Consider the following 25,949-nt stretch of genomic DNA (forward strand, 5'->3'; position numbering starts at 1 on the left):
AGTAATTGTAAATGTAAAAAAAATTCTCAGTTTTCAAACAAAACTAGTGATGTTACACTGCTATACAGGGATTGGGACATCTCCACCGGCAGCAGTAAAAGCTTGGATGTTGCAGCATCTTGAAATTTCTAATCTACATTAATTAACGTAAGTAAGATAGGCAGACAGGTTCATAGGAAGCACATTTGCATAAATATTTTCCTGGCATTATTTTAAATATTGGAAAAAATATTGATAATTTTTTCTAATGAATAGGAAGAGTCAAATTTTAAAAAATAGTGTATTTTCTACAGGGAAGTATTTCCTTGAATTATCTATTTGCACCTACCATATGTTTTTGCTTTCCACAAAACAATCATCAACAATATTTTCTGGCATGCAACTTGCCTCACATTTTCCCTCCTGGAAAAAACAAAACCATACCTTTATGTTTAAGATTATTACAGAAGATGCCCAAATGTTCTCCTCTGAGTGCCCATGTAATTCTCCGAAAGAAAACAACCTTGATGGAAACAATGTATTATGTATGACAGTGGTTCTGCTTTGGAGCTGAGCTGGATATTCTTCCCACAGTTCTGGGGGAATTACTGGCAGAATTTCTTTGCAGATGGAGCAATACTACAGCTGTCCTTTATATAATGGGAAAGCTTTAGATACCAACTGTCCCCATTCTCATTTCCCTTCTGTCCTATTACTCTTAGGCAAACTGCATAAACATATATTTTAAAGACACATCAGTAGGATTGTTTCTCAGCCTTGTCAACTTTCTTCACCAAACAAACTTCAGCATTAAAGATGCCCTGTACGGGTTCAGAACACAGAGGTAGCAAGTGTGAAATAATAGTTTATTTCCATTTGAATTAAATATGAAGAAAAACTTATGAGCAAATTCCGACAGATTAGCTAATTGAAGACCAACTTCTAATATTTTGACTGTTAACTCCTACTTTCTGTGGTGGGATCCTTATTAGAGCTAAATTTTCATAGGATAAACATCCCAATTCACACACCTCCTATGGTGGTGATTCATCAGGCAAGCTGCTGCCTCATGCTTGAACACTGACAGTGGCTGGTATTCCAGAGTGTCAGCAAAAACATTAAAAAAAAAAGCCACAGCTAACGCTCAGCACTTAATGCTCTCAGTGATGAGGAGCAGCTCCCCATCCCGAGCTTGGCAGCACCACTGGCTCTGACCCTGCCCCTCCAGGCCCAGGCCATCACAGCTTTTATGATGGGATTGGTCTCTGACCCAGATACTGCACTGATTATTGAAGCTCTCACTTGGCAGGAGTAACTGACCTACTGTGCTAATAATTTTGCTGATGGGAACTAATTAAATCCCAGACAGTCTACACACTCTCTTTAACCTAGCTGTTAACAAGCTTGTAATGAAACTTCAATCAAGTCACACTGTGCCCTGGGTAAACAAGCTTGTTCACACACATGCACGTGTGTCTGCAGTCCTAGGGAATGAGTGAAAGTAAAACAGAAACCTGGTGAAACAGACTGAAGTGGCCTGTGTTTACATACATCTCATCAGTGACCAAGATAAGGATGAGAAATAAAAGTGGCTCCATTTCTAACTCTAGGGCACTTCATACAGGTCAAGTTAGGACAATCCTAACTCAGGAGACCTGAATCTCACAGCTGTGTAAGTAGAGCCCTTCTCTGCATTAATGCACCAGTGCTATGGAAGCACACACTGAAATTTACCTAATTAAATACAAAAAAAATAAGTTTATTATACAATCTCAATGATTTGAAGTAATTTGATATCCATAGCTACTCCTCGAACAGACTAACTTCTAAAGATACTAGCAAATTGGGTGCCTAGAGTGAAGAGTTGCATATACATTCACGTTAGAATAGACTTGGTCACTTTGTTTCAGAATCATCTAAGTTTGCATCTACTTAAATGGTGCCACTCTGCTAACCCCAAGGATTCCCAACAGCCATGGTTAAGACTTATAACAGAACAAATCTAACAAAAAAGTTATCTCCAGATGTTTCAGGTTGAAATACAAAAATAAAATTAAAAACAGAGGAAGTGAGGGAGCATTATCATACATGGCAGAAAGTCCCAACATACTATACAATATTCTAACTTGGAAGAAAATTCCTGTGTACTCTGTATGCATGCATCACAGGTAATGGATTAATGTGATCAGGTTAACAGAGAAAGCAGGAGGTAACAACACTTCTCTTGCTAAATCACTCCAAAATTCAGAATAATCAAACAGAAAATAATCTTTGTGGTTTATAACAATATATGTTGAAGAAAAATATGCAGATTGATTGTTCTTCATTTCTCTTCGACAATTTTGAGCTTTGGCATAAAAGTGGTAACTAATACCATTTGAATGAGGCAAGTTCTGAAACAGCAGAAACTCTGCAGAAAATAGCCTGTTAAATTAACCAAAATATCACATTTTAACAGATTAATATCTACCAGATTTCACTAAAGGTTTGTGTCTAGTTCTATGAAATATTAACTACATGTATACAAACTTTATGACATAACTAAAAAGTTAGATTTCTTCTGTGAAAATTGAAGACAAGTCTAAGTCTATAACTTGTATTTTGTTCTGTCTAATACCTATAAACTGACAGCCTGGGTGACACTCTAAAATCTTCTATGCTACTGGCTTGCCTCCACCAGACTCACCTACACTGGATGTGGACACTTGGCTACATCATGTACTTCTACCTCTGAAAAAGAGCACTAAAATTAAACAATCTTAAATCAGGCTCTTTGACCTTTTCTGATTACCAGTGTCCACTCAACCTTTCCAGGATGAATGGTAGATATCTTTGTCCCAGACAGTTTATGCAGCAATCACAGTACTTCCCCTAAGTTAGATAAATTAGGCGGTCACTTAACAGGGAGAGAGGCCAACATCAATTGCAGCAAAGGTCACTCAGTTCAGTTATCATGTACTGTATTAAATTGTCATCAGATCTGAACAGCAATTTCATCAATAACCCATCCAGCCAGAATGACTGTGAATGTTTGAAAGCATACAACCTCTCTGTGGGGGACAGAGAGCAGTCAGAACACACACATGTAAGGCAGGGATACAAAAGGCCACAAAATAAACACCTGAAGGGAACAAAGGCTCTCATCCACCAGTCTGGGGCAAAAGAAGCTGGGACACACACTGATAAACTAATGATATACAGTATAGCCTTTCCCATAGGACTGTGAATACCACCCTATCTGTTACTACTTGAGGGTACAAACTCCTTCCTTGAATCTTTGCCTCTCAAGCTTTTTTGGGTGTTCTAACAGCCACTCTGGAAGCACCCTGCTCTTTCCAGCATTCCAAAGCACCTGCTTAGTTCTGCTGGGACCTTTTCACCAGCAAAATGCAATAGAAGAAATAATTACTGGAAACTTTAAATAAATAAATATGAATTCTATCCAAACTCTGACACAGAAAACTGTTTTGTTATTTTGATCCAGTTACTAACAAGTTTCTAAATGTCAATAAAAGCCTCTTAGCTTTTACTCTAAGTAAGTCTTTACATTGTTGAGGAAAGCATTAAGTCATCATTTTAATGAAATTAAAATACTTTAGTAACTCTAAAATCCTAATAAATGTGAAGCATTTCAACATGAAAATTTTATGCAATGTAACATTTATGCATTCTATGTGTTCATATTGCAAGGAAATTGAATACATGTAGCCCGATTCCATAGAGAGGTTTGTTTTTTGTTCATTTTTTTTTAAAGAGATACAATTGATTACTTCTATTTGTGAAACTTTGTAAAAGAAACCCCAACAGTTTATGCGTTACCAAAATACCTGAAAATGCCATGCTTTTATTTTGCATATAAAGTCCCAGATTGCTAACTGAAAATACTCCTACTTTTAAACAATGTTCATACTTGGATGTCTCATATTTTCAAATAAATCTCAATCTAATTTTCAGACAATCCATCCTGAAAACAAATATGAATGCCTGAGCACTTGCAGATGAAATCTATACAGTCTACTCAGGAATCTGCAAAGTAACAGCTGGTGCTACAGCTGTTACATTCAATCAGGGAAGACAAGCAATACCATATGGCATGTTCTTCTAAAGCAGTTCTCAACATTGAATATCCAGGATACTATACTTAGGGGGAAGAAAGAGGGAGTCGAGATGCAACCATTACTAATAATTAGTCCAATCCATCACAAATAATTACCAAAATGATTTGCCATTAATAATCCCTTACTGAGGGAACATTGCCCAAAACAACAAAAAAGAAAGTCTCATGTAAGCCTTGTATTTTTCATTTAGAGAATCACTTAATTACTTTTCACTATATAAAACAGTGTTATTTCTAAACACCAGGAATAAATCTAGAACGTATCATTTCATGTTGCACTTTTAAGCAGGGATAGCATCAAGAGCTTTGAAGAAAGATAGATTAGTTCAGGAATCAAAATTTATGATGATAAAATTAAGGCTCATACTTGAAGGCATCAAGGTACCAAAAAGGAAACACACCTAAACATACAGGTTTAATCAGGAAAATGTTTCTTTTCTTCCTGTTACCTAGAAACTTTGTTTTTAACAAAGAACAAAATATAAACTTTTTAGAGACTGTCAGGAAGAAAATTTTCTCTACACTTTGAGAGAAGAAGCTAGTTCTGGTTGACAGAGATATGTATTTATAGAGATCATGATTTTATCTCTATATTCTGAAATGCAGTTATAACAACCTGTCACCAAATCCACTGAACTAATGGCAGAATACTCTGACACAAAGAGAACACATTATATGAAAACAACATGCTGAGAAAGTAGTATTAATAGTGCTGTGAGCTTTACTTATAACCAACCATTGTATTGACAGCTTTAACATATGTGCTTTTCAAAAAAGAAAAAAAAAAAACCACCAAAAAACCCTACAAATCTTAAATATACTTTTTGACAATGTACAGTCTTCAAAAATATACTTTTATACAGTTTGCTCCAAATGTTCAGAAAAAGTTTAATACAAGCAATAAATATATTATATAATATGCAATTAAGTTGAAAACCCACATGAGGGAATTTCCTTATTTAATACATGTATTGCAAAATACAGATATCTGCTTCCTTATTTGGTCTCAGGTGCTAATCTTTTCTTAAACAAGGTTGGTTGACCTCCTTTTGACAACTGTAAAGGGCTTTTTGTGGAATAAAACTGTCATTTTCACAAATGAGGATTTTAAAGACATCAAAAGTCAAGTACAACAATCCCAAATGTCAGCAGCACTAGCTGCATTTCACAGCAACGTTTACTGTTCCGAAGAGCACTCTTCATGACAACTGCACTGAACAGGGGGAATCCATCTGCCCCACTATTAGTCCACAGCTAAGAATGGAGCAGATAAACGCCAAACTTTCAGTCTGAGTTCACTGATTAAAGATCAAGTCTGAGACCATCTGCTGAGTTACAATAATCTGTCAGGATGTTAGAAATCCTGACACTGAGAAACAGACAGCAAAGATCTTTCTGAGGAAAACTACATTAAGTAATTCTGTGGCATCACTACAATGATAGAGTCATTTCCAAGAGGCTACTTAGAATCACCACAAAGTATTTAGGAATATTCTAAAAACACAGAAGCACAAGATTATATTCGTGAAATATAATATGTTCTTACAAGCAGATGAGAAATAATAAAAGAGCCTAATAAAAGAAACTCTTAATTACACCAGGCAGAGCATAAATATTGCATTTCAAAATGCTTTATCCAATTTCCTGTTTGTAAACAAACTGCCAGTGTGAGCAGTGTTAGCCACTGTGAATAGTTGGATGGCACTGAAACTGCAGGCAAACTTAGAGCTGCAAGAATGCTTATACATTTTTTACATCCCTGCAGCAGAAGAACTGTTTACCTTTCCAAATTGTACTGAGAAACTACATAAGGATACCAAATTGGAAAAGCAAAATCATCTTAATACTTCACAAAAACAAAGGCTAACCAAATTATCAAAAAATAATGACTTAATTACTAATTCATCAAAAGGCATTGCACAAGCCTGACCTTTAAAATCAAAATGGGTGTTGCTTCTGTGCTGCTGGGATCAATTTCTGTATCTTTACCAGCATAGCAGATTGATGCATTATTATCAAGGCAGATAAAAGCAGCAGCTTGGAATCATTCTGAACTGCCTGACTCATAAATGGCTACCATGAAGTAAATTTCAATTTGAAAGCTTCTCCATTATGAAGATTTTTAAACAACTTGTTCTCATTTTGAAACTCTTCTTGAAACCACTTATTTTTAAACACACATAGCATTCTCTGCTTTGGAAACAGAATAGCTGTGAAAAGCTTATTTAGACACAAAATCATTGCCAACAGCCAAGCCATGGGTACTCATTTACCAGATTTCAAAATTATGGGTATTATACTTGAAAAACTTAATTCGCAGAGACTTTGTTATTGCAAGGAGTAAATTCCTTTTCACCTACACTGCATTGATTTTTTTTCCTACTAATCCAAAGCACATCAGAGGTGGTAAGCACCACATGAGCAAGTAGTAATTTCCATTACTTCAATTCCATAGAATATTTTTCTTGGTAGAAGCAAAAAGGAAACAGAAATGGGCTGTGCACATAAGTCAGAAGAACTAAGATCTTGAACCCTTAACTACAAATATACAGTAGCTATAAGAATTATCAAAAATTCCTCCTCACCTAAAAAATACATCCTTCATTACAACTGAAAAAATAAAGATGCAAGAATATCTTATGTTAATCTAAAACTCATATATTTGTTTTCTTACCAGATCTGCTTGATAAAGTTACATTGGCATTATGCTCAGAATAGATTCTAGCAGGCACCCATATTCCTGAAGAATAAGGGAGTTACCTTTTCTAAAAATTATTCTAAACCAAGAGGAAAAACTGTCACTTAATTTCATCTTCTGCTTCCAGCTCCTTCTGACTCAAGGATTACGTGTTGTTCCTTACCTAAGGCATACAGGCTAAGCTACCTAATAGCCAAGAATCTTCTGAAAAGGGAATAAGATCAAGACACACCTCATAGCTTTTTTATTAAGTAGGTTTTAACATGGTTGTTTAAACACAAGAAAATTGGCACTGAGCATTTTGTCTGAATGTATATTGTGTCAGCAACAGCAACTAAGACATATATATATTCATTCCTTTAAATGAAATTGAAAAAAAAATATAAGTGCATGAGCTTCTGAAAAGTCAGGTGTAATTTCAACAAGACAGAAGAAAGCTTAAGCATGCCTCTGTGATGGGAAAAGCCCCATCATTGTGATCTATATTAAAATTTAATGGATATGACAAAGGAAGTCTCAGTGTATTGAGCTGCATGAAGAAAGTGATACTACAAAATACATATTAAAGAAGATTAATATTTATTAAAAAATGTAAATTAAAATGCAAAAAGAAAACATCTAGGAATGTCTCATAGAGGCCATTTCCTCCTTTACTATCCCATGAAAATGATGAGCACTTGCACTGTTACCTTGAGACGTGACATTAAATTCACAGTAGATAAATGTATATTAGGTTGGACCAAGAAATTTTATCTTCCCAATGGAAAAATCAAACACATGCACACTGTTATTACAATAGTTAATTAGCTGAACTAAACTTCCTCCTAGAAAGATTCAAATTTACCTCTCTCTTGACTGTGATGAAAAGAAAAAACTTCATACAGTTGTTGAATGAAATGGAATTAGATAAAAAGCAAAAATTCCTGTTTACAGATAGTAAAGCTATTTGTCATATTTTGTCTATTAAGCTTACACTAAAAGTTTCTCACTTTCTTAGGAAGTGAGGAAAAAGCTGTGATCTCTCAATGTCATAGACTGGATGATATCATGAGTATCACATGTGACAAGGTGGCTCATACCCTGGGAAGTAGAGCACAGCAAACCACTGACAGCTTTATCAATTTCCTTATCTGGCCTTCCAGGTTATCTTTGAGGCCCCAGGCTCTAGAGAACAGCAGCCTTCTGAAGCACCAAATGTCTCCACGGAGAGTAGCTGAATATTAAAATCCAGTTTGCATTGCCATCATGATGTGCCTGATATTCAGGGCTTGTAACTTAGACAGATCTAGAATATCATTAACAAAAGCACCCAATTGGTTCAAGCTTTGTCTTCCAATTTCCATTCATCTTTGATGAAAATTTTTAGATGGTTGACAGCATGAGATAAATAAGACCATCTTCATGGTTCATCTTTCTCTTTGGAAGTACCTTAACACAATGTCACAAAAAGGATGAACCACAATTTCTTGATGCAGGTAGAGGCCTGTGGCAGTAAAAACATGTTTCTTCTCCAAAATACTGAGCAGTTATTGAACAGACAGCTGGAACAAACCCAGGCCACAGCAATCTCTCACAGAGTATCCATCAGCCCACTGAAACAAAAAAAGGGGAGGATAAGGAAGTGCTAATACAAGCCACGTGAGAAACTGGAATGAGGACCTAAAAACTATCCTATGTACCAAAAATAAATGGAAAAACAATATTTCTAGATGATAGATCTGAAAAATTAGTAAAGCCTCTGTATTACACAAAAACCTACTGTGTTTTAAAGAATTTATCAAAATGTTTCATTTCTCATCTATCTGTACTTGACATAGAGTTCAATATATTTAAGAAAACAATGCATATCATATCAAACTGATGGCAACTGAGATATCAGAGGAAAATATCCACATTGTAGTTTTTTGACTTCTCTGTTTGTGTGCATTGTTTTATTCTGCTTGGTTGTTATGTTGCTTATTTTTATGAATAGGTTCTGCATGAAAAAACTTCCATGTGCTTCATAACTTTATTAAATTAGTGATTAGGAGTAAACTCAGTGAGTGGAAAGTGTATGTATTTGGGCAATGATCACATTTCAGAAGGAAGTAATTCTCAGCCTGGGGTTGGAGTTCCATTAAACCAATTAGAGTAACCATTATGTAAATGGCAGGTCCTGTGCTGCTTGGCACAGCACTAGTCAGTGGATTTATCAGGAAAGATTACACTTCATGAAGCACAGCTCAGCTAAGTCATAGCTGAGGGGCATGACAACTGACAAACTACACTTGAGTAATCTAGCCACAAAGGTAAGAAGGATTAAAAGAAAAAAAAAAGCAAACTAGTTATAGTGCAACATACAAACAATAGTGTAGCCTTTCTATTACAGTCATAAAAACGCTACTGCTTAAAATATTTAGAATAAATGTAAAGCAGAAATTAGGAAAGACATGGCAGTTTGGGAAGAAAGGAGAGAAAAGGGGTTAATTATTCAGCCTCATTAAATTTTTCATCACAAGCAGCAAACTATCATAGCTTGAGCATTTTCTTTTTCATTAGAGTGCTTTTTAATATTGACATCCAACCAATTATGTTCAAACTAATTCCCAGAATGCTGTGAGACTGTAGCTACTTTCAGAAGTTTTTCCACATTAATGAACTGTATTATTTTTTCATTAGAAGCTCCAGCGTGCTCAGAGACATACAAAGTGCAGAACAGAAAACCACCCTGAATAGAACATATTCTCCAAAAAGTCTTTGGCTTTCTTAATGAATTTCTCTCTTCAGGGAGTCTTGTTCATCTTTACTTTAAAATTTCAAAACCAAAAGCAGCACTTCTACTTCAAGTGGACTCCTCCTTTATAACCAAGCGCAGCAAAATACGTGAAATCTGTGCCTAAGCTCCAGACAAAGGGGAAGTTACAGAACACAAAAGATTTATATATTTTTTTATTTGACATGATATCTTTCATGGTCTACATTCCAATTTATATATTTAGGGTTGTTTCATTGTTTTTTCAGATATGCCTGACTAGATTAAACTACTTTAATAACATTCTGAAGATTTAATAAGCCTTAGCTAATGATAGCTTGTTTCTTTTTTACATACTCTCAATGAAAAAAAAAAAAAACAGTTAACAAAAAGGCATTGTATTATCTGATTCATTACACAGCAAGCAGGGCATCTTTTTTATGGCTTCTTAACATATTTTGTCTTTTCTTTCCAAAATAACTCTCTCTGGTAATATTTGCATAAAATGTGATGAATGTCTGTCCTAAAGGGGAGTGAAATTGCAACACAGAATTGCATTAGCAACTAATATAGGCATGACAAGACAGAAAACTAATTCTTTATTCTTCCTTTTAACATTTTCTTTTTAATTAAATTGCACCTTTTCTTCATCTCACTTTCTCCTTAAACCTATATTTTGTTAATTAACACCTGCCTCTAGTTGTGCTACTTATCACTGTCATGGGATTATATACAGAATGTATTCCATACACAGAAATAAATAAATAAAACTAAATAATTATAATAACAACAACAACAAGTTTCTGGATAGCAGTGTGCTACACTGTCTGAGAAACAACATACTTAGGACATGGGCTTATATATAGAAAAGTGCCTTTAAAGAACTAAACCTGCAAATTCACAAGGCACATTCACAACCTTTGTGAAAGATACATAAATTACTTCACAAGCAAATTATCTACCATCTTTCTTAAAATGGCTTACACCAAATAATAGCATCTATATGTGGATAGCAACAATATGTCATTTCCTCTGAGACACAGGTTCACTGGTTTGCTTCTTTCTAGTCTCCAAATAATACTCTTACCAGTATGAGAAAACCCATTTCTTAAATAAGAGTGATGAGGACATTATATAAGCAACAGATTGTTCAAGAGACTTTTCTGCATGCATGGCAGGAATTTTTAGTTCACTGAATTGTCACTCCATTTCTATCCATCAATTTCCTTTTATATGTGAGGCTTCAGCAAAATATACCTATTTTAAATACCTGCTTCTGCAACCAAAAAGTAAAATCGTTATTGCCCAATTTGGCTTGTGTGGACCCTGACCCATAAACTCTATTACTTTCCTGTTAAGAGAAACCAAGCTGTATAGTTCAGAAGAAACTATGAAGCATGCAATCTAGAAAATTCAGAGACTTCAAGAGAAGATATTCACTACATCACATCCTCAGAGCAATAAAATGAACTTATTGCAGAGTTAAGATAAAAAAGGCAAAAAAGTGATACTAGCTCAAAAAACAAGTTGTACTATAGTTTTACAACAAACTCACAATTTTACTCTTATCACATGTAATTGGCAGTATACCTGGCAGAATAGCTCAAATCTGTACTGTGACAGAAGAACCAAGACTCAGTTATAATCAGTACATGTGCTCATCACCTGGAGTTCTTCCATAAAGCTTTTAAAGTATATTTAACACAGAGGGGAAGAAAATATAAATCACCTATACAAATCTGTCATGAAATTTACTTTGTAAGTTTCAGAGAGCACACACAGTAACATTTTCCTGCAGCTCCCTACAAAGACATGAAGTACAGCACTGAAAATAACCTGAATTTCCCAGCTTTATGGTTCAGGTACCCAAACTACTCCCAAGGTGTTGACATTCATTTATCAGGCTGAAATATGGGGAGTCATGAGTCATTCATCCATGTCAAGTTAAAGACTACAAATCTTCCTTGCATGCTCTGTCACTTTATCACTCTTCCTGCTCTTCCTTTCATCATCTCGTGCAGGGCACCAAGAACACCTTACAGGAACAAGTCAATCTTTCCAACGCTACCATCTAAAAAGCAATGCTGACTGTGAACTTCATTTAGGATTACAAAAACAAACAAATAAACAAGAAAAAAAAAAGTTGTTTCAATGACAGCCTTCAAAGTATATCTCCTAAAAGTAGCAAGCTCAGCAGTCATGAAGGTGGAATTTCTAAAAAGGAATTAGTGGTATAGAATAAGTAGACTTCTTATTAGATATGATCACTAATTCAAGCTGCGCCACTGTTCAGGAAGAAGATGACTTGGGTAAAGTAGTTCTAACGAACCCATACAGAATTGTTCAACAGTGCCTTTAGACCATCACCTACACATCACATATGCAAGAATGCACATAGAGCTATATATGGCATGAAAATAGCTTCCAGGCTGATTCATTAGAAAAATCATGTTAGTTTAAAAAGTCTGTATCTGTTCATAGAAGAATTTGCTCCTTCACTCAAGCCCTCTGAGTTTTTCAATCTCACTCAATTTCTCTCAATTTTAAATATTTGATTTCAACATTAAAAAATACCCAAACATGCTGGTTGCTTACCCCATGCCTTTCATATTTGAATTCTCCATTCATGTTAACCTCTTTCTTCCTTTCTCTCAAGTGTCCTGGTCTTCTCCATTACATCAATTTTTGCTTGCATATGTCACGTACTACGAGGGTGCTAAAGCACTGGTACCTTGGGTACTGTCTAATAACTGTATCAAAAACCTCAAGACTCAAAGTTTTTCCTGTTCTGATTTTGCATATACCTATAGAAAACTATATTCATGTAAATGGCATTTGCAGACAAGCAGATTCCCAGTGTCACCTCTGCAAACCATGTGCAGAGCTGAGGCTGGATTCAAGATCCAGCCTCTTTACTAGCTTATAACATAACTTTTGCAAATAAGGTTTATGTTCCCTGTTGCAAGATGTAACACCCTTATGACTACTTTAATGGTTTTTTTCTCTTCTTGCTTCACCTTTTTCCTCTAATCCAGGAATATTGTAAATCAAAGGCGACTCCGACAAAGACGAGAGAGAATGACGCATCTGACTCCATCATTAGAAGGCTAAAGAATTATTTTATTATACTATACTATGTACATTGTATTTAAACTGAATCTGCCATGCACTCACTCTTGCTCACAACTGCTCCAGAAATGCACTCATCTCTGATTCTCTCATGACTGTCCTGTGACAGTCTGACACACACACACACTTCTTGGCCCTGATAGGCCAAGGGAACAAAACATCCTCACTTTGGGTAAACAATCTCCATACTGCATTCTACTTCGGCACAACACAGGCACAGCAAACAAGATAAGAATTGTATTTTCCTTCTTCTCTGCTTGTCTCATAGCTTCTCTCTGTTCAGAGGGCATGTGAATACCACACAGGAATTATTTTGACTGAAAGCCACAGGAGAATGAAATCAAGCAAAAAATTCCTCACAACGTGTATTTGATTAAACCACCAGTAGAACACTGCAAAACAAGCAAAATTTTACACAACACAAGTGATGTTTCAGGATAATCAAGCACATTCATATAAAATTCAAAACAAGAGTTTTGCTACACTGCAAGTAGAAGGCATGACTGCCGTATCTGTGAATGCAGTAATACTAAGTAACTTTTGCAAACATGTCTCTTCTCCCAGTGTTTTCTCCCAACAATGCATTTTGGAACTATCACACATAGAATCAGCTTTCCAAGGATTTTTATGATGCTGTTTTCTTATGAAAACAATTCTCTCCTCCAGTATCCTCTAGTACGGCATCTTGATATCAGCTATTTGAACTACTTGATGTTATTTGGATGCTCATTTAGAATGTTAATAAATTATCTTCAGATCTTTGTAAACAGCATCTTTAACAAGTCATAATTATGTTGTTTTGTATAAAGCTGTGGAACATAGGAACACCAGCAAATGAAGATAATTCAGTTGGGCTAGGCATCATACAAACACAAGTTATTATAAAACAATCTCTCTCTGTTCTATTCTCTATTTGTCTAATGGCTTGGTGGTAAAATAGCTATTTCCCAGCACACATAAGGAGAGTTATACCACTGTTCACCAATAAAACATTTCATTTTGCATAATACAGGAGGTAGAAAGTAATCATGTCTCTCATTAAGAAACTTCTTATTGGATTAGTGGATGTCATCAATCTCAAAAATGTTTGTCTCACTACATCAGAAACCCTTTCCAATTAGTACCCTCAAACTCACTTTATATAATACACACTGCAAGGAATGGTCACACAATCTCTTTCTCCCTCAAAACACCTATGGAAATCTCTTACTGGTATTTGGACATTGGGAAGCTTACTTTCTAGCAACATCATTCACAAGGAATCACACAAGAAACCTCCACGTGAGCCACTCAATAAGGCCTGCATCTCATGGCACTCCTCCCCTGAATCCATGCAAACACACCAGATTTTCCTTCTCTATTCCACAGACATGAAATTGCCAAAATAATCTTGGCAACGCTCACAAAGTACAGAAAGCAATTTAAAAACCTCCAGCCATTGTGGTCTACTGATGACTTTGAGCAATGTCAGCAGCACCAAAACTCAGAGTGCTAATTAATGCTGAGAACGTGCTGATAGCTACAATAAATGGCTGTTGGGTTGTGTTTGAAATTCCAGACAATGAAAAGTTTAACACTGTACAGCACTCATATGAAAATGGTAAGCAATGGGATTTCCTAGGGGAGAATAATTTGTGCTAGCAGTAACAAAAGTGCTTACATTTAATTTGACTAAGTTTTAATATCTATATAGTACAGTTATTTAAACTGCGATTAACTAGGAAAACTTTTACCTAATAATATGAATTTTTAGGATTTCTCTATATGGTTTTCTCTTCTAATTGTTCCATTACTTTAGTGACTCCATATATTTTTTCTGCCTCACCAGACAGAAACAGACATAAGAAGAAAGAAAAGCCATAATTAGAATCCAAGCCAGTGCTACTGCTGCCTCCCACTGTGGTGGGGGGCATCTTCTCTGTGGTGCTACACAAATCCACCAGATCTTAAACTTCTGTTACTGAGGATTTTAACATATCTCTACCCACCTATGGAACCCACCACTTTTTTTTAGCTTCACTAGTCTATGAAAGCGAAACAGAGATTTTGACTGGACATGCATCCAAAAAAAAGGTCATTCTGCCCTGTTACAAAAAGAGGACTTGTTTTTGAAGAGACCACAGAAGAATAGAATAAAAAAACATGTGAATCCAGGACATTTCAATAAACAGGATAAATATATGTATTTTCCTTTACCCTAGAAATTATTTACAATACAAAGTGTAATGCACAATTTAACTTAGACCATAGAAAATTTTAACTCAAAATATTGATTCTTACTTGTCATTGATAATACTGTACTTTCTATTTCGGGAATTGGGCATTCTGTTAAATCTGGAGTTATTGTATCAAAAGATACACATTTTTGTTATCTGAACTCAGAGGACACACAGGATAAAAAATAACATCAAGTGAAATAGGGAACTGTAAAGTTAAACCCTGGTCTATAAGGTATTAAAAAACCTGAATTAATTCAACACTGGATCCCAGCCTGCAGAACAAAACCCATAGCTTTTGAGGCATTCTCCTATTCCAGCATCCCTATGAGCTGAGGGATTGAGCTGATCCAGTTAGCATAAGCACTTCAGGGCACTTGCTAAAAACAATCCAGACATCCTCTGCTACCAGTACAACATTACCAACTACCATTTTTTACTTTTCTGACAGCTTCAAAATGCCATCCTCCAAGTGAAATCAACCATTACCATAGCATATAGTACTTGTTTATCTTAACTAGAGGTTTATAATATCAGCCACACTTTTCTATTTTCCTACTTCAAATATGGCAAAGTAGATGCATAAGAGAAAAAGAATTTCACAGCACAGCATTTTAATCCAAACATTTAAATATTTACTTTGATTTTGTTAAATAAGGACAGAATACTAAACAACATTTATAAATAGTTTCCTTAAAGAACCCATTTTCTGCATCTCTGCCAAATATTCTGTTGCCAGGCTGCACTACAAGTCTTTGCATTAATCAAAGACTTAATACATGCTTTGCAAAATTTCTTTTGAATAAAATATCTGAAAGGATATTTTATAAATGAGGGCAAAAAGCAACAGTGATGAACGTGCCTAATGAAAATGAATATGTCCTAATTCAAGACCCAGATAGACAAGCCCTATTTGACTCCATAAAATCAGATTTAACTAGGAGATGACAGCAAAGAGTGTGGTTGCTTAGATGCACATAACAGAGAGTAATAAAAGTGATAAATTCTAATTAATATGAATTTATGCAGTGTATGTGTAACCAACACTTAATCAGATTCTATCCTGGAGGATCATTTATATTTAGCAGTAATGTTTCTTTAGCATATTTTGCTTGAATAATTTTTATTCTTTGAAAAGGTGATAGAATACATTTTTTCTTAATATTCCTTTTATCTTATTCTTTAACTGAAGACCAGATAATCAAAAAGATGAATCCCCCAAAACACCTTCTACAATCAAGGACAGTTTAAAAATCTTGACAGACCTCTCTCCTCAAGGATATGCAGGCACCAGCTGAAGTTCACCATGCCATAACTAGGGCTTAATTTTCCCTTGAAGAAGGTCCTCACTGCCCTCTTTCATCATCATATCTGAATTTCCTTCCTGACAGTTAGGCCTCAAGATAAAACATCTTTTTCTCACTTAGCATTTTCCCTAGCATCTAATCCTGCCCTTCAGATCATTTCTTCATAATCTCTTTAAAATCAGGAGTTTCCCAGTTACTGACACAGGCTTATCTCTCTTCAGTCTCAAGGTGCAATTAGTGCAAGGAGTCTTTACTCAGGTTTTAAAAACAAACAAAAAATTAAAAAAAATAAATCACAAAAAACCCCAATCAAACAAAAAAAAAGAAGAAATACTGGAACAAATGGGAGAGTTTCACCTATGTAATGGAACAGCTCAAGATGACACAGTCCTTGAAAGGCTTGTTTTAATCAGAGGTTTGGTTAGGTAATTTTTCTCTTTCCCTCTTCCCTTCTGATAATTCCTGTCAGCGTGTATTTAGGTACAATTTGAAATGCCTGCTGGATTGCCAGTCCTAGGAAGGACTTCTGTCCTCCTCAGGCAATAATATGAGATAGGAACACGCAGTGCAGTGAAAATAGGACAGTCCTAGGGTCACACAGAGGGAAAATAAAATAGACTTTTTATTCTGTGATTTTTATGAGTTTTAGACACCAAAGATGTTAGAAAAGGAATTTCAGGACTGTTGAAAAGTCCACTTTTGAAACCAAACCCTTAGAACATAAAACCTGACAGGCATGCAATGGTACAGATGTTGCATTTGCTGCTCTCTATGGGTAAGTAGAAAACCAAGGTGCTGAAAATCAGAGGAGTATTGAGACCCAAGTTCATATCAAGCAATGAAGTGTGATTTGGTTACAAGATCCCAAAGTAACACCTTGAAATAGAAAACATTTGTTTATATGGAACTAGGAGGCCTATGCGCAGCCCTCTTGCCAAGGCAATGGAACAAGAATAAATCACATACAGATACTGTTTGAAAAAGATCAAAAAGTGATTAAAAAGAGCTCTTGCCTGCAGAGTTTACAACACCCCTCTGGCCCCAGTAGAAACCACCTGGCCCCTGGTTTCACTCCAGGCCTCCACTACCCCAAAAGCACCAATGATATTCTGTATGTTGCCTACACACATATTATTGCCTTTCCTCCAGTTCTTGACTGCATCAAAGGTTGAACAAGTTATCATCTAAGGACCAATTCTCATCTAGGAGACACAACATAAGCAGGAAAATATAGATACTTTATTGTTCTCTTGAGGAAACTGCCTTTTTCCTATTTCCACTTTAATTTTAAAACAGCACTGTTACCCACAGAAAGCCTATGTCAAGTTCTACCCTTGTTAAAAAGAAGGGAAAATGTCAAACTGCCACTGTTGTACCAATAACCAGTCTCAGTATCAACAATTGCAGATATCTCAAATAATTCTGCAGAGCTACACCTATCTGTACTATCTGAGATCTGATCAAGTCTTTAAAACAAATAAAAATGGAAAAGGCACTGCCTCCTGGATTTTTGTCTCATGACTTCTTTTGTTACAGAGACATTAATCCAGTGCTGCATCTTCCACTTCAAAGGTGTCCTGTACACTATTTCAAGCTGTTGGAAGATGCAATTTTAATGTGATCAAACCTTGCAGACTTTGTGCATTCTTCAGTAATTAATCTGCATATAATATATATATATATATATATATATATCTCATAGTAACTGTAGGCAAGCACTACACCCAACACCGACAGCACATCACACATCAACATGTGAATTCATTTAACAAAAACATATGAAAGAGAGGGTAGAAAGAAGTAAAAGAGACTTCTGATGGGGCAAGAAGCACCTATGCTTAGTCATTTGTTTAAAGGAATGGTAAATACATGTCCTGCATGATGACATGAGAGACTAAGAAAAATATGCACCTTCATGTAAAGGGAAAAAAGTGAAAACTTCATGGGTATCTTCATTTAACAATCAGCAGTCATCACACTGTTCAATGCAGAACTTACAGATACAACAACATCTTAGCCCACGGTGGGCAGTATCACAAGATCACAAGGCATCTTTGAATATGAAAATCACAGAATGGGTGAGGCTGGAAGGGACCACAGTGGGTCATCTGGTCCAACCTCCCCACCTAAACAGGGTCATCCCAGAGCACACAGGACAGGATTGCATCCAGACAGTTCTTGAATATCTCCAGTGAGGGAGACTCCACAGCCCCCCTGGACAGTCTGTTCCAGTGTATGGTCACCTGCACAGTAAAGAAATTCCTCCTTGTATTCAGATGGAACTCCCTGTGCAACAGTTTCTGCCCACTGCTTCTTGTTTTATTGCTTGGCAACAATGAGAAGAGCCTTCTTCCAGTCTTGACAACTCCCCTTCAGATTAAATTCAATAATATTCAGCAAAATTCTGAAGCAAATCATAAAAGTTAAGGCAGAATAAAAATGGCATTTGAGAAACTCGCAGAAGTTAAGTGCAGCTGTGTAGAACCTGAAGCAAACAACAGGTCATTGCAAGTGAAATCAGTTAAATCAGAGAAAGGAAATTACTCATGAACAAAACATGCCATTAACATCTTTTCAGCATAAATAGTTCAACACTTGGCAGTCTGTGTCTGCCCCACACCAATATAATGGCCAGTCCCCAGCTTCACAACTTCTCTTCCATGAGTGGCTAAAAGCTGCTGCTGTCTAGCTCAGATCATCAACCAGATCCACACCATGACTCAACACTGGGAATCTTGCTCTTTCATCACTTTGTTTTAGTTTATGCTAAAAAGCCAAGATGGCTTTCCCAGTGACCACACAAAATGAACCAAGCGTGTATTTGTAATTGAATAAAATGGTCTGCATAGAATGGAATGAGAAAGTTTGGTGAGAAACCTAGTTCACTCACTTGAAGGTATAACCAACTATTGCTCATTAAAATGTGATTCAGAACGCTGAAGATCCATTAAACACACCAGAACATCAAATACCCATTCCCTCAAGAGATCAAAAAAAGTAACAAAAGCCAAAATTTCAAAGTTGTTTCAGCTGGAGCAGTAAAAATGACTCAGTGATGGCACCCATCTCACAGGATGGGTGGAAATTAGAAGGGACCTCTGGAGATAACTTTTGGCTCAACTTCCCTGCTCAAAGCAGATTATTCACAACACTGTATATGTTGAATCAAAGATAACTAAACCCCCAAATGGTTAAACTGAGAATTGCAATAATCTCAGATTTTTATGGCAGTAGACTAGAGGATGGTAGTAAACAGGAAATCAGGTCCTCTGAGAGCTTTTCAAGGATTGAAAGCAAACACTGGAAATTTGAATTAGAACACTCCTCCCCTCTTTCCAACAAAACAACAACAAAAAAAAAAAAACCCTTCAAACCCCATAAATATAAGAAAACATAAAAAGAAAACCATTATTATATAAAACAAGCATGCCTCCACTCAAACCTCATAGTCATTGCACATTATTGTCAAGGGCATCCTTAAGAAAACATAATGCAGTAAAGCAGTATAGAAGACACAAAGTAGACATTATTTCAAAAACCTTTAGAAATAAAAACAAGACAGATGCAAGCCATGAACAGCACTTAGAAAAGCTGATGACAGACTAAATTCAATACAAAAATAGCATGGTTCTCAAAAAATGGACATAAGAGGTCCCAGAAGGCCTATAATCCAGCTAATTGCCTTGACAAAGTCTCAGCCACATTCTCCTGACCTCTCTCATTCACAGAAGGAGAAGGAAAATATCATCTCAAGTGCATGAGCTCACTACTGTTCAGTTTTGTTTATCTCTCTGATACTTTAGCTGAACTCTGTACCTCTCATACTACATGTCACTTCAGACCACTGACCAGCAGTTCTTCCAGTTCACTTTCTCAATCCTCCTACAACTGGAGGGAGGGAAAACAAAAGAATTCAATACACAGCTGAAAAAAAGAGCGCAAAAATTTAATTTGGAGCCAAACACAGATGCAGTGTCTTATTCACTGCATCTTGCCTTTCATCATCTGAAAAGAGCCACTCTTGTTTTTCATTACTTGTTTTTCATCTTGTTTCCATTTCATCACTGATGTTATGGCTGCAGTATTTCTTACTGTAGGCAAAACAGGCGAGAGATGTCACAGAAGAAAAGATGAAGGGAAGAGCTAGCTCTTCATCAGGCAAAGTAATTGGATCATACCTGTCCTACACAAAAGTTTCTTAAGAGCAGTCTTTGCCAGGAAGGGAAAAGGGGGTGAAGACAAAAGCCAAGACAGTTTCCTTGGTGCTGGTTTAGCTGACATTACTTCAAAGCACGTGTACCATGTGCAAAGTAAGTGGAGTTAAGTCCATAGCAAACTGATTGCACGTGTCCTTAAGTAGTAGTTCACCAGAATTATTATTATCTTCAAACTATGTTACTGTTTTACCATTTTTAAATACAATCCATTACACTGTTAAATGGAGACATAATAAAATGCTGGAGAGTTTATTCTGCTGATGCCTAGCAACTTAGGGTAAATGTGAAATGCTTTATGAAAATGTTATATTATTACTGTACCTTTCCATAAACCTGTGCATATATATCACCTCTTTTCAAGTGTGTGTTGAACATTTACAGATCTGTAATGGAACTGTAAATTGGTTTTAATTTGTCAACAGTTTAAAGGGAAAAAAGGTCACTGTCATTGTGTAACCCATCTTGCAGTTAGAAGTGAAAGTTGCAAAGGATTTTCCCTTCTTCAGATTTCTCTTTCTAGTGTTATTGGAAAGCTTGTCTTCTTGTTTAAATGAATTTCCTTTTAATCTCCTCTCTGAGCAGCTGGATAGATGGAGCCTCTTAAAAAATTCAGGATATCACTGTAATTGTAAATTGATCTGCTTCTGTGGCAGAAAGCAGTGTCCCTCCATCTAGGAAAGAGACTGTCTTCTCCAAGTTATTTTTCAGACAAATGATTAATTTGCAATCTCTCCTATTATTGTATTATCCTTCAATGGAAAAACACTTTTTAAACAAATCTACTACTTTTTGGGTTGTTTTGTTCCTGGCAACATACAGGAAAGTAAGGTAACTGCCAAAGCCAATGTGAAATATTTCCCAGTCAGAAATTTTTAAATTTCCTAAATGAGAGTTTGATTCTACTTACATATGAACTGCAACTCTATCAAGACAACTAAAATGCATATATTCATCACTGCTTAAGTCCTGAATTAATGTAACATATTAATAGACACAAGAAAATTCCCCACTGATTTTTAATGCAAAGTTAAGGTTGAAACACTGTTATGACTATGCAATCTTTAAAACAGACACGTAACTCATTAGGATCAAAGTAGAGGAAATTATCCATCTACTGTGGTGCTGAATCCACATAGCCTATTTGCCTTTGGCTCTTTGGTTATGAGATCTGGCATCACTTGGATTATTTCACCTAATCCATCATTAGCTTTCACGTGTCCTATATACCATGGAATAAACCTAAATTTAACAAACCCAACTCCCCATCAATTACCACACTGAATATATTACATGTCAGCACAGGACACAAAGATTAGACGTGCTGAATCACATATTTCTTTGTGAAAATTCAGTATGTTTAGAGCACTTTTAACGATGCTGACTCCAACTGTAATAATTGTTCCTTCTCATTGATGACAGGCACTAATGCTCTGACCTTTATGTACAACACAGAGCTGCTAAACAGATTTAAAAATATATAAGAGATCCCAGTAACAGTGTCACGGACTAAAACGTGGAGTTTTTTTAATTGCAATATGTGCCTGGATGGTGGAATCCTGTAAGATGACCTATTTTCCCCCTATAATCCTGCCAGCAAACATTAGTTATTTCAGATTAACTTTCTCCCTCCACATACACAAAGCACACAAAAAGGTCACTACTTACAACAAAAAACTCAACACGCTGCTGCTGCTGCGTTATCACCCTGACTTACCGGTCTTCCACAAATACACGGACGAAGTTTGGAATTCACTTTGCGCACGGGCGTCCCAGCTCTCCAGCAGCAGCAGCAGCAGCACGCCGAGAGCTGCCCCCGGCCCGCGGGGCGCAGCGCTGCCCTCGCTCAGCCCCATGCCGCCCGCCCGCCCGCAGCCGCTCCGGAGCCGCCGCCGAACCTTCCGCACACGAGCCTCCCTCCTCAGAATCCCCTCGCGGGCAGAAAGGGACCGCAAGGCTCTCTCCCGCCGCTGTGCATGGCAGTGGGGAAGGAGAAGCTGTTTAACGCCAGGGAACAATAGAGTCCGCGCTGGCTCCGGCTGCCGCCGCTGCTGCTGCAGCTCCCCGTGCCGGTATGGTCGCTGCTCCACGCTCTTCCATTCAGCGCTTATAGCAGTTTTCCATCAGCTAAAAGCGAGACAGCTGTCCGCAGGGGGCTCCAGCTGACTGAGCAGGTTATCTTGCTCTGGGAGGCAGCAGCAGTCATTTACACCAGCTGGAGAGAGTGAGAGACAGAGAAACAAGGATGAGGAGAAACACAAATAGCCCAGCGCTGTAATCTCAGTGCAGAGAGTGACTGCAAAAGGCTGGCTTCCCAGACACGTCTCTCCCAGGAATATCCCAAATGATACACGCTAAGAAGAAAAGAAGAAATCATCATCAGACATGCTTCAGAAACACAAGTCATTCCACCAGAACAGATATAAACAGAACAATATATAACAATTAAGAGAGCATCAGACATTTGTCCTGGTAATACCGTGTACGCTGCATTAACCATTTTGTAAACAACAAAAAAATAAGTGATTACACGTGCATTGAACAGACAATTAAGACCATATGAAGGCAAATTGAAGAAAATCTAGAAAAAAAATTAAAAACACTACCTTGTCTTGCATATATTTATCAAATCTATTTCAGGTATTGGCATACAGCTATCTGCTCTGAGCAAAGATTAATATGTGTGTATGATAATGTGTATGTATGTGTAAGCCCATCACTTCTGTGGTAGATGAAGTGTGCACATAATATATAACACAAGATAACATCCTTTCTTATCCAGCAAGTATGTACACATATATACATGCATAAACGTCAACTGTGTAATTTAAAATAATTTGAAGATCAAGTTATCAATCATTTTACATATGAAAGTATGCAGGCTACATTAGGCTGTCAAGATGGTACAAAAACGTGGAGAGAGACAAAGCTTTTTAAATAGGGATCTTTATCTCTCCCACCCACTAAGCAGTGAACAGACACTGTAACAAGCCTAAAGATTGGGCTTCTGACACCTATAAACTGGGAAGCAAATGAGGAATTTTAAAGGAAACCAATATTATATTCAGAAAGTTACATTAAAAATGCAAACAAAAAATACACAGTACGAGCACAGGACCCAGAGTTGAAAAATGATGGAGCTATTGTTGTTTAAAGAAGAAACCTTCAGTCAAGCTCTCTTGGGACGCCTGTCATTTTGCACAGCCTTCCCAGACTCAGCCTTTTCACATGCATTAGATTAAAATCAGTTGTGATCAAATAATTCCCAAGTCCTTGCCTGTTTAAATATTCTGACATCAGAGCAAATTAGCAATGTTGAAGGTTGCAAATTCGTCTTTGTTTACTTTCCACTCTGTTACGCCTCTAAGAGGGAATTAAAGGCTCAGGGAGCTATAGCACCATGAGGCTGTGATTAAGAGAGATAAGCAAGTGTGGATTACTGTTCCTCAGCTGTTGAAAAACAGGCAACAATCAGGAGATTATAGGTTGATAAGGGATACATAGAAAGCCATGATCTTAACAAATTTATAGCATCCTGATCCAGAACTTGTACCCTCAGCTAAAAGCACTTCAGGAGATACATTTTATTCACTTCTACATCATACTGTATTAGCTTTAGAAAGCATGGTTTCCTCTTCAGCTTTTGCCTTGGACTAGAGAGAACATTAATATAAACCAAAATTTTTTCTGAGTTTGTTGATTTACATCAATTTTAAAGCTACATCTGTGTTTAAGTTAATCACACACCCACATTATTTAACAGGCTGTGCAGAGGGACTTGAGAATATTCAACATAATAAAAACAATGCCAGCCTCACAATTTATGAAAAGTAGGATTCAGAATCTAAGGGTTTGAAGAAGTTTTAAAAACCTCAGGAAATCTACAACAATATCTGTATTTACTTGTGTACTTAAAACATAGGTAGCTTATATATTCCTTTGAAAAATTAAGAGTAAACATTGGCTTTTTAGCCAGAGCTATGCATGAGAGGAAGACTCAAGTTTATAGAGAGACTGGGGAAAAAGGCACCCTTTTCAGAGTTATTAAATACAATGGATTCTATCTGGAATTTTTAATGAATGTGTAAAGAAAGCCTCTGAGAATATTTTGTACGTGACTCAGATCATCTGGAAACATCATCACGGAACAGATCATCCATGTAGTTGGCACAATGAATCAAAGTGGGTTTTGACAGCAGAACAAAGCAGCATCATGAGAGAGGGTAAGGACATGTACACAAACACTCAAATATTTTCTTATATTTGTGCAACTATAGAATTCCATATTTCAAAACCATTAAATATAGAATATCAAAGTAAAATATTTTCACACTACTTTTTATGGTTTTACCATTTTATCAGTCGCAAAATCAATGAACCACAAAAAAATAATTCCACTTTTTTTTTTTTTTTTTGTCAGAAGATATAATGAATTAAAACTGTTCAGAAATAGGTCGCAGAGACAAAATGGAAGGAATATTTATTATGCAAAAGTATTTGTGTGTCTGGAAAAAAAAGAGGATTTCTGAAGAGCTGGTTTTGGGACTCAGTCGTTTATGCCTTACATGCAGTTATTTTCTACTCAGGATGGGGAAAGGCCAGTGATTCCCCAGGCCAAAGAGCAGGCTGGGGTCTGAAGACACAAACACCACCAACAACTCCCCAACCTATCTGCAGGAATTAGACTGCTCAAACAAGAGGGAATATATCCTGATTTTAAGTTTCAGTGGCTGTCAGCATGCCTTTCTGGGAATGCTGTTGTTAGCCATTTCCAGTGTACCTGATTCCCTATTATCCTCTCCCATTTGCTACAGTGAACATGGACCCTCCCTCCAGTAAACAATGCACTATTTCCAGCCTACTGGTAATCTTCTAATACATACTTAACAATCATAATTTATCAGTTGTTTATGGCTTAGACATTCCCAAATAAGTGGTTAAGTATTTCTGAGAAGAAGCTTCTAGATAAAGCATAGAAATGAGCTACAATTGACATTAGTATGCATATCACAAACTTAATAGTGCAATTGTTGCTCCTTAGAGCACCAACATGTGAGCCTGAAGAGATACAATTATATATTTAGACTTAGAGGTGGCACTTGGGGTTATGGTTTAGTGGTGGACTAGGCAGAGATAGGTCAGTGGCTGAACTCCATGATCTTAAACATCTTTTCCAAACTAAATAATCCTATTATTTTATTTGAGGCAAAACAGCTACAAGAAGTCTGTAAATTACTCAAACAAATAATTGAAAACTTAGCACCTTTTCATTTCTCTTCAAAAAGTATGACTAACCTCAAAGACCTTTATGAAAATGACAAAGTGTTATTCATTAAATATTCTGATAACTTCGCTCACATTTCCTAGCATTAAAGAGTTAGAGGATGACAAAATAAGCATGAAATACCTTTTATTTTTTGGAGAGGGAAATTATAAGATACATATTTCAATATAGAATCCAGCTGGCAGTATTCCTCTGCTACCAGACAGTCTCATGCTCACACCCTTCTCTTTATGAAAAGCCATGAATCAAAGCTTCAGGATCATATTACCTTATA

The 25,949-nt window shown here is 36.5% G+C and overlaps 1 protein-coding gene across 1 annotated transcript in view; it reads right to left on the minus strand.

The window, feature by feature from the left end:
- THSD7A (thrombospondin type 1 domain containing 7A) overlaps positions 1 to 22,262 on the minus strand; it is a 188,985-nt gene extending 166,723 nt beyond the window's left edge. Inside the window, exon 1 of the mRNA XM_063152161.1 lies at positions 22,109 to 22,262. Coding sequence (XP_063008231.1) covers positions 22,109 to 22,247 — 139 coding nt within the window. The 5' untranslated portion in view covers positions 22,248 to 22,262. The remainder of the gene's footprint in view (positions 1 to 22,108) is intronic.
- Positions 22,263 to 25,949: the final 3,687 nt, after the last annotated feature.

The sequence above is a fragment of the Melospiza melodia genome, chromosome 1 (assembly GCF_035770615.1).
Source record: "Melospiza melodia melodia isolate bMelMel2 chromosome 1, bMelMel2.pri, whole genome shotgun sequence".
NCBI classification, from domain to species: Eukaryota; Metazoa; Chordata; class Aves; order Passeriformes; family Passerellidae; genus Melospiza; species Melospiza melodia.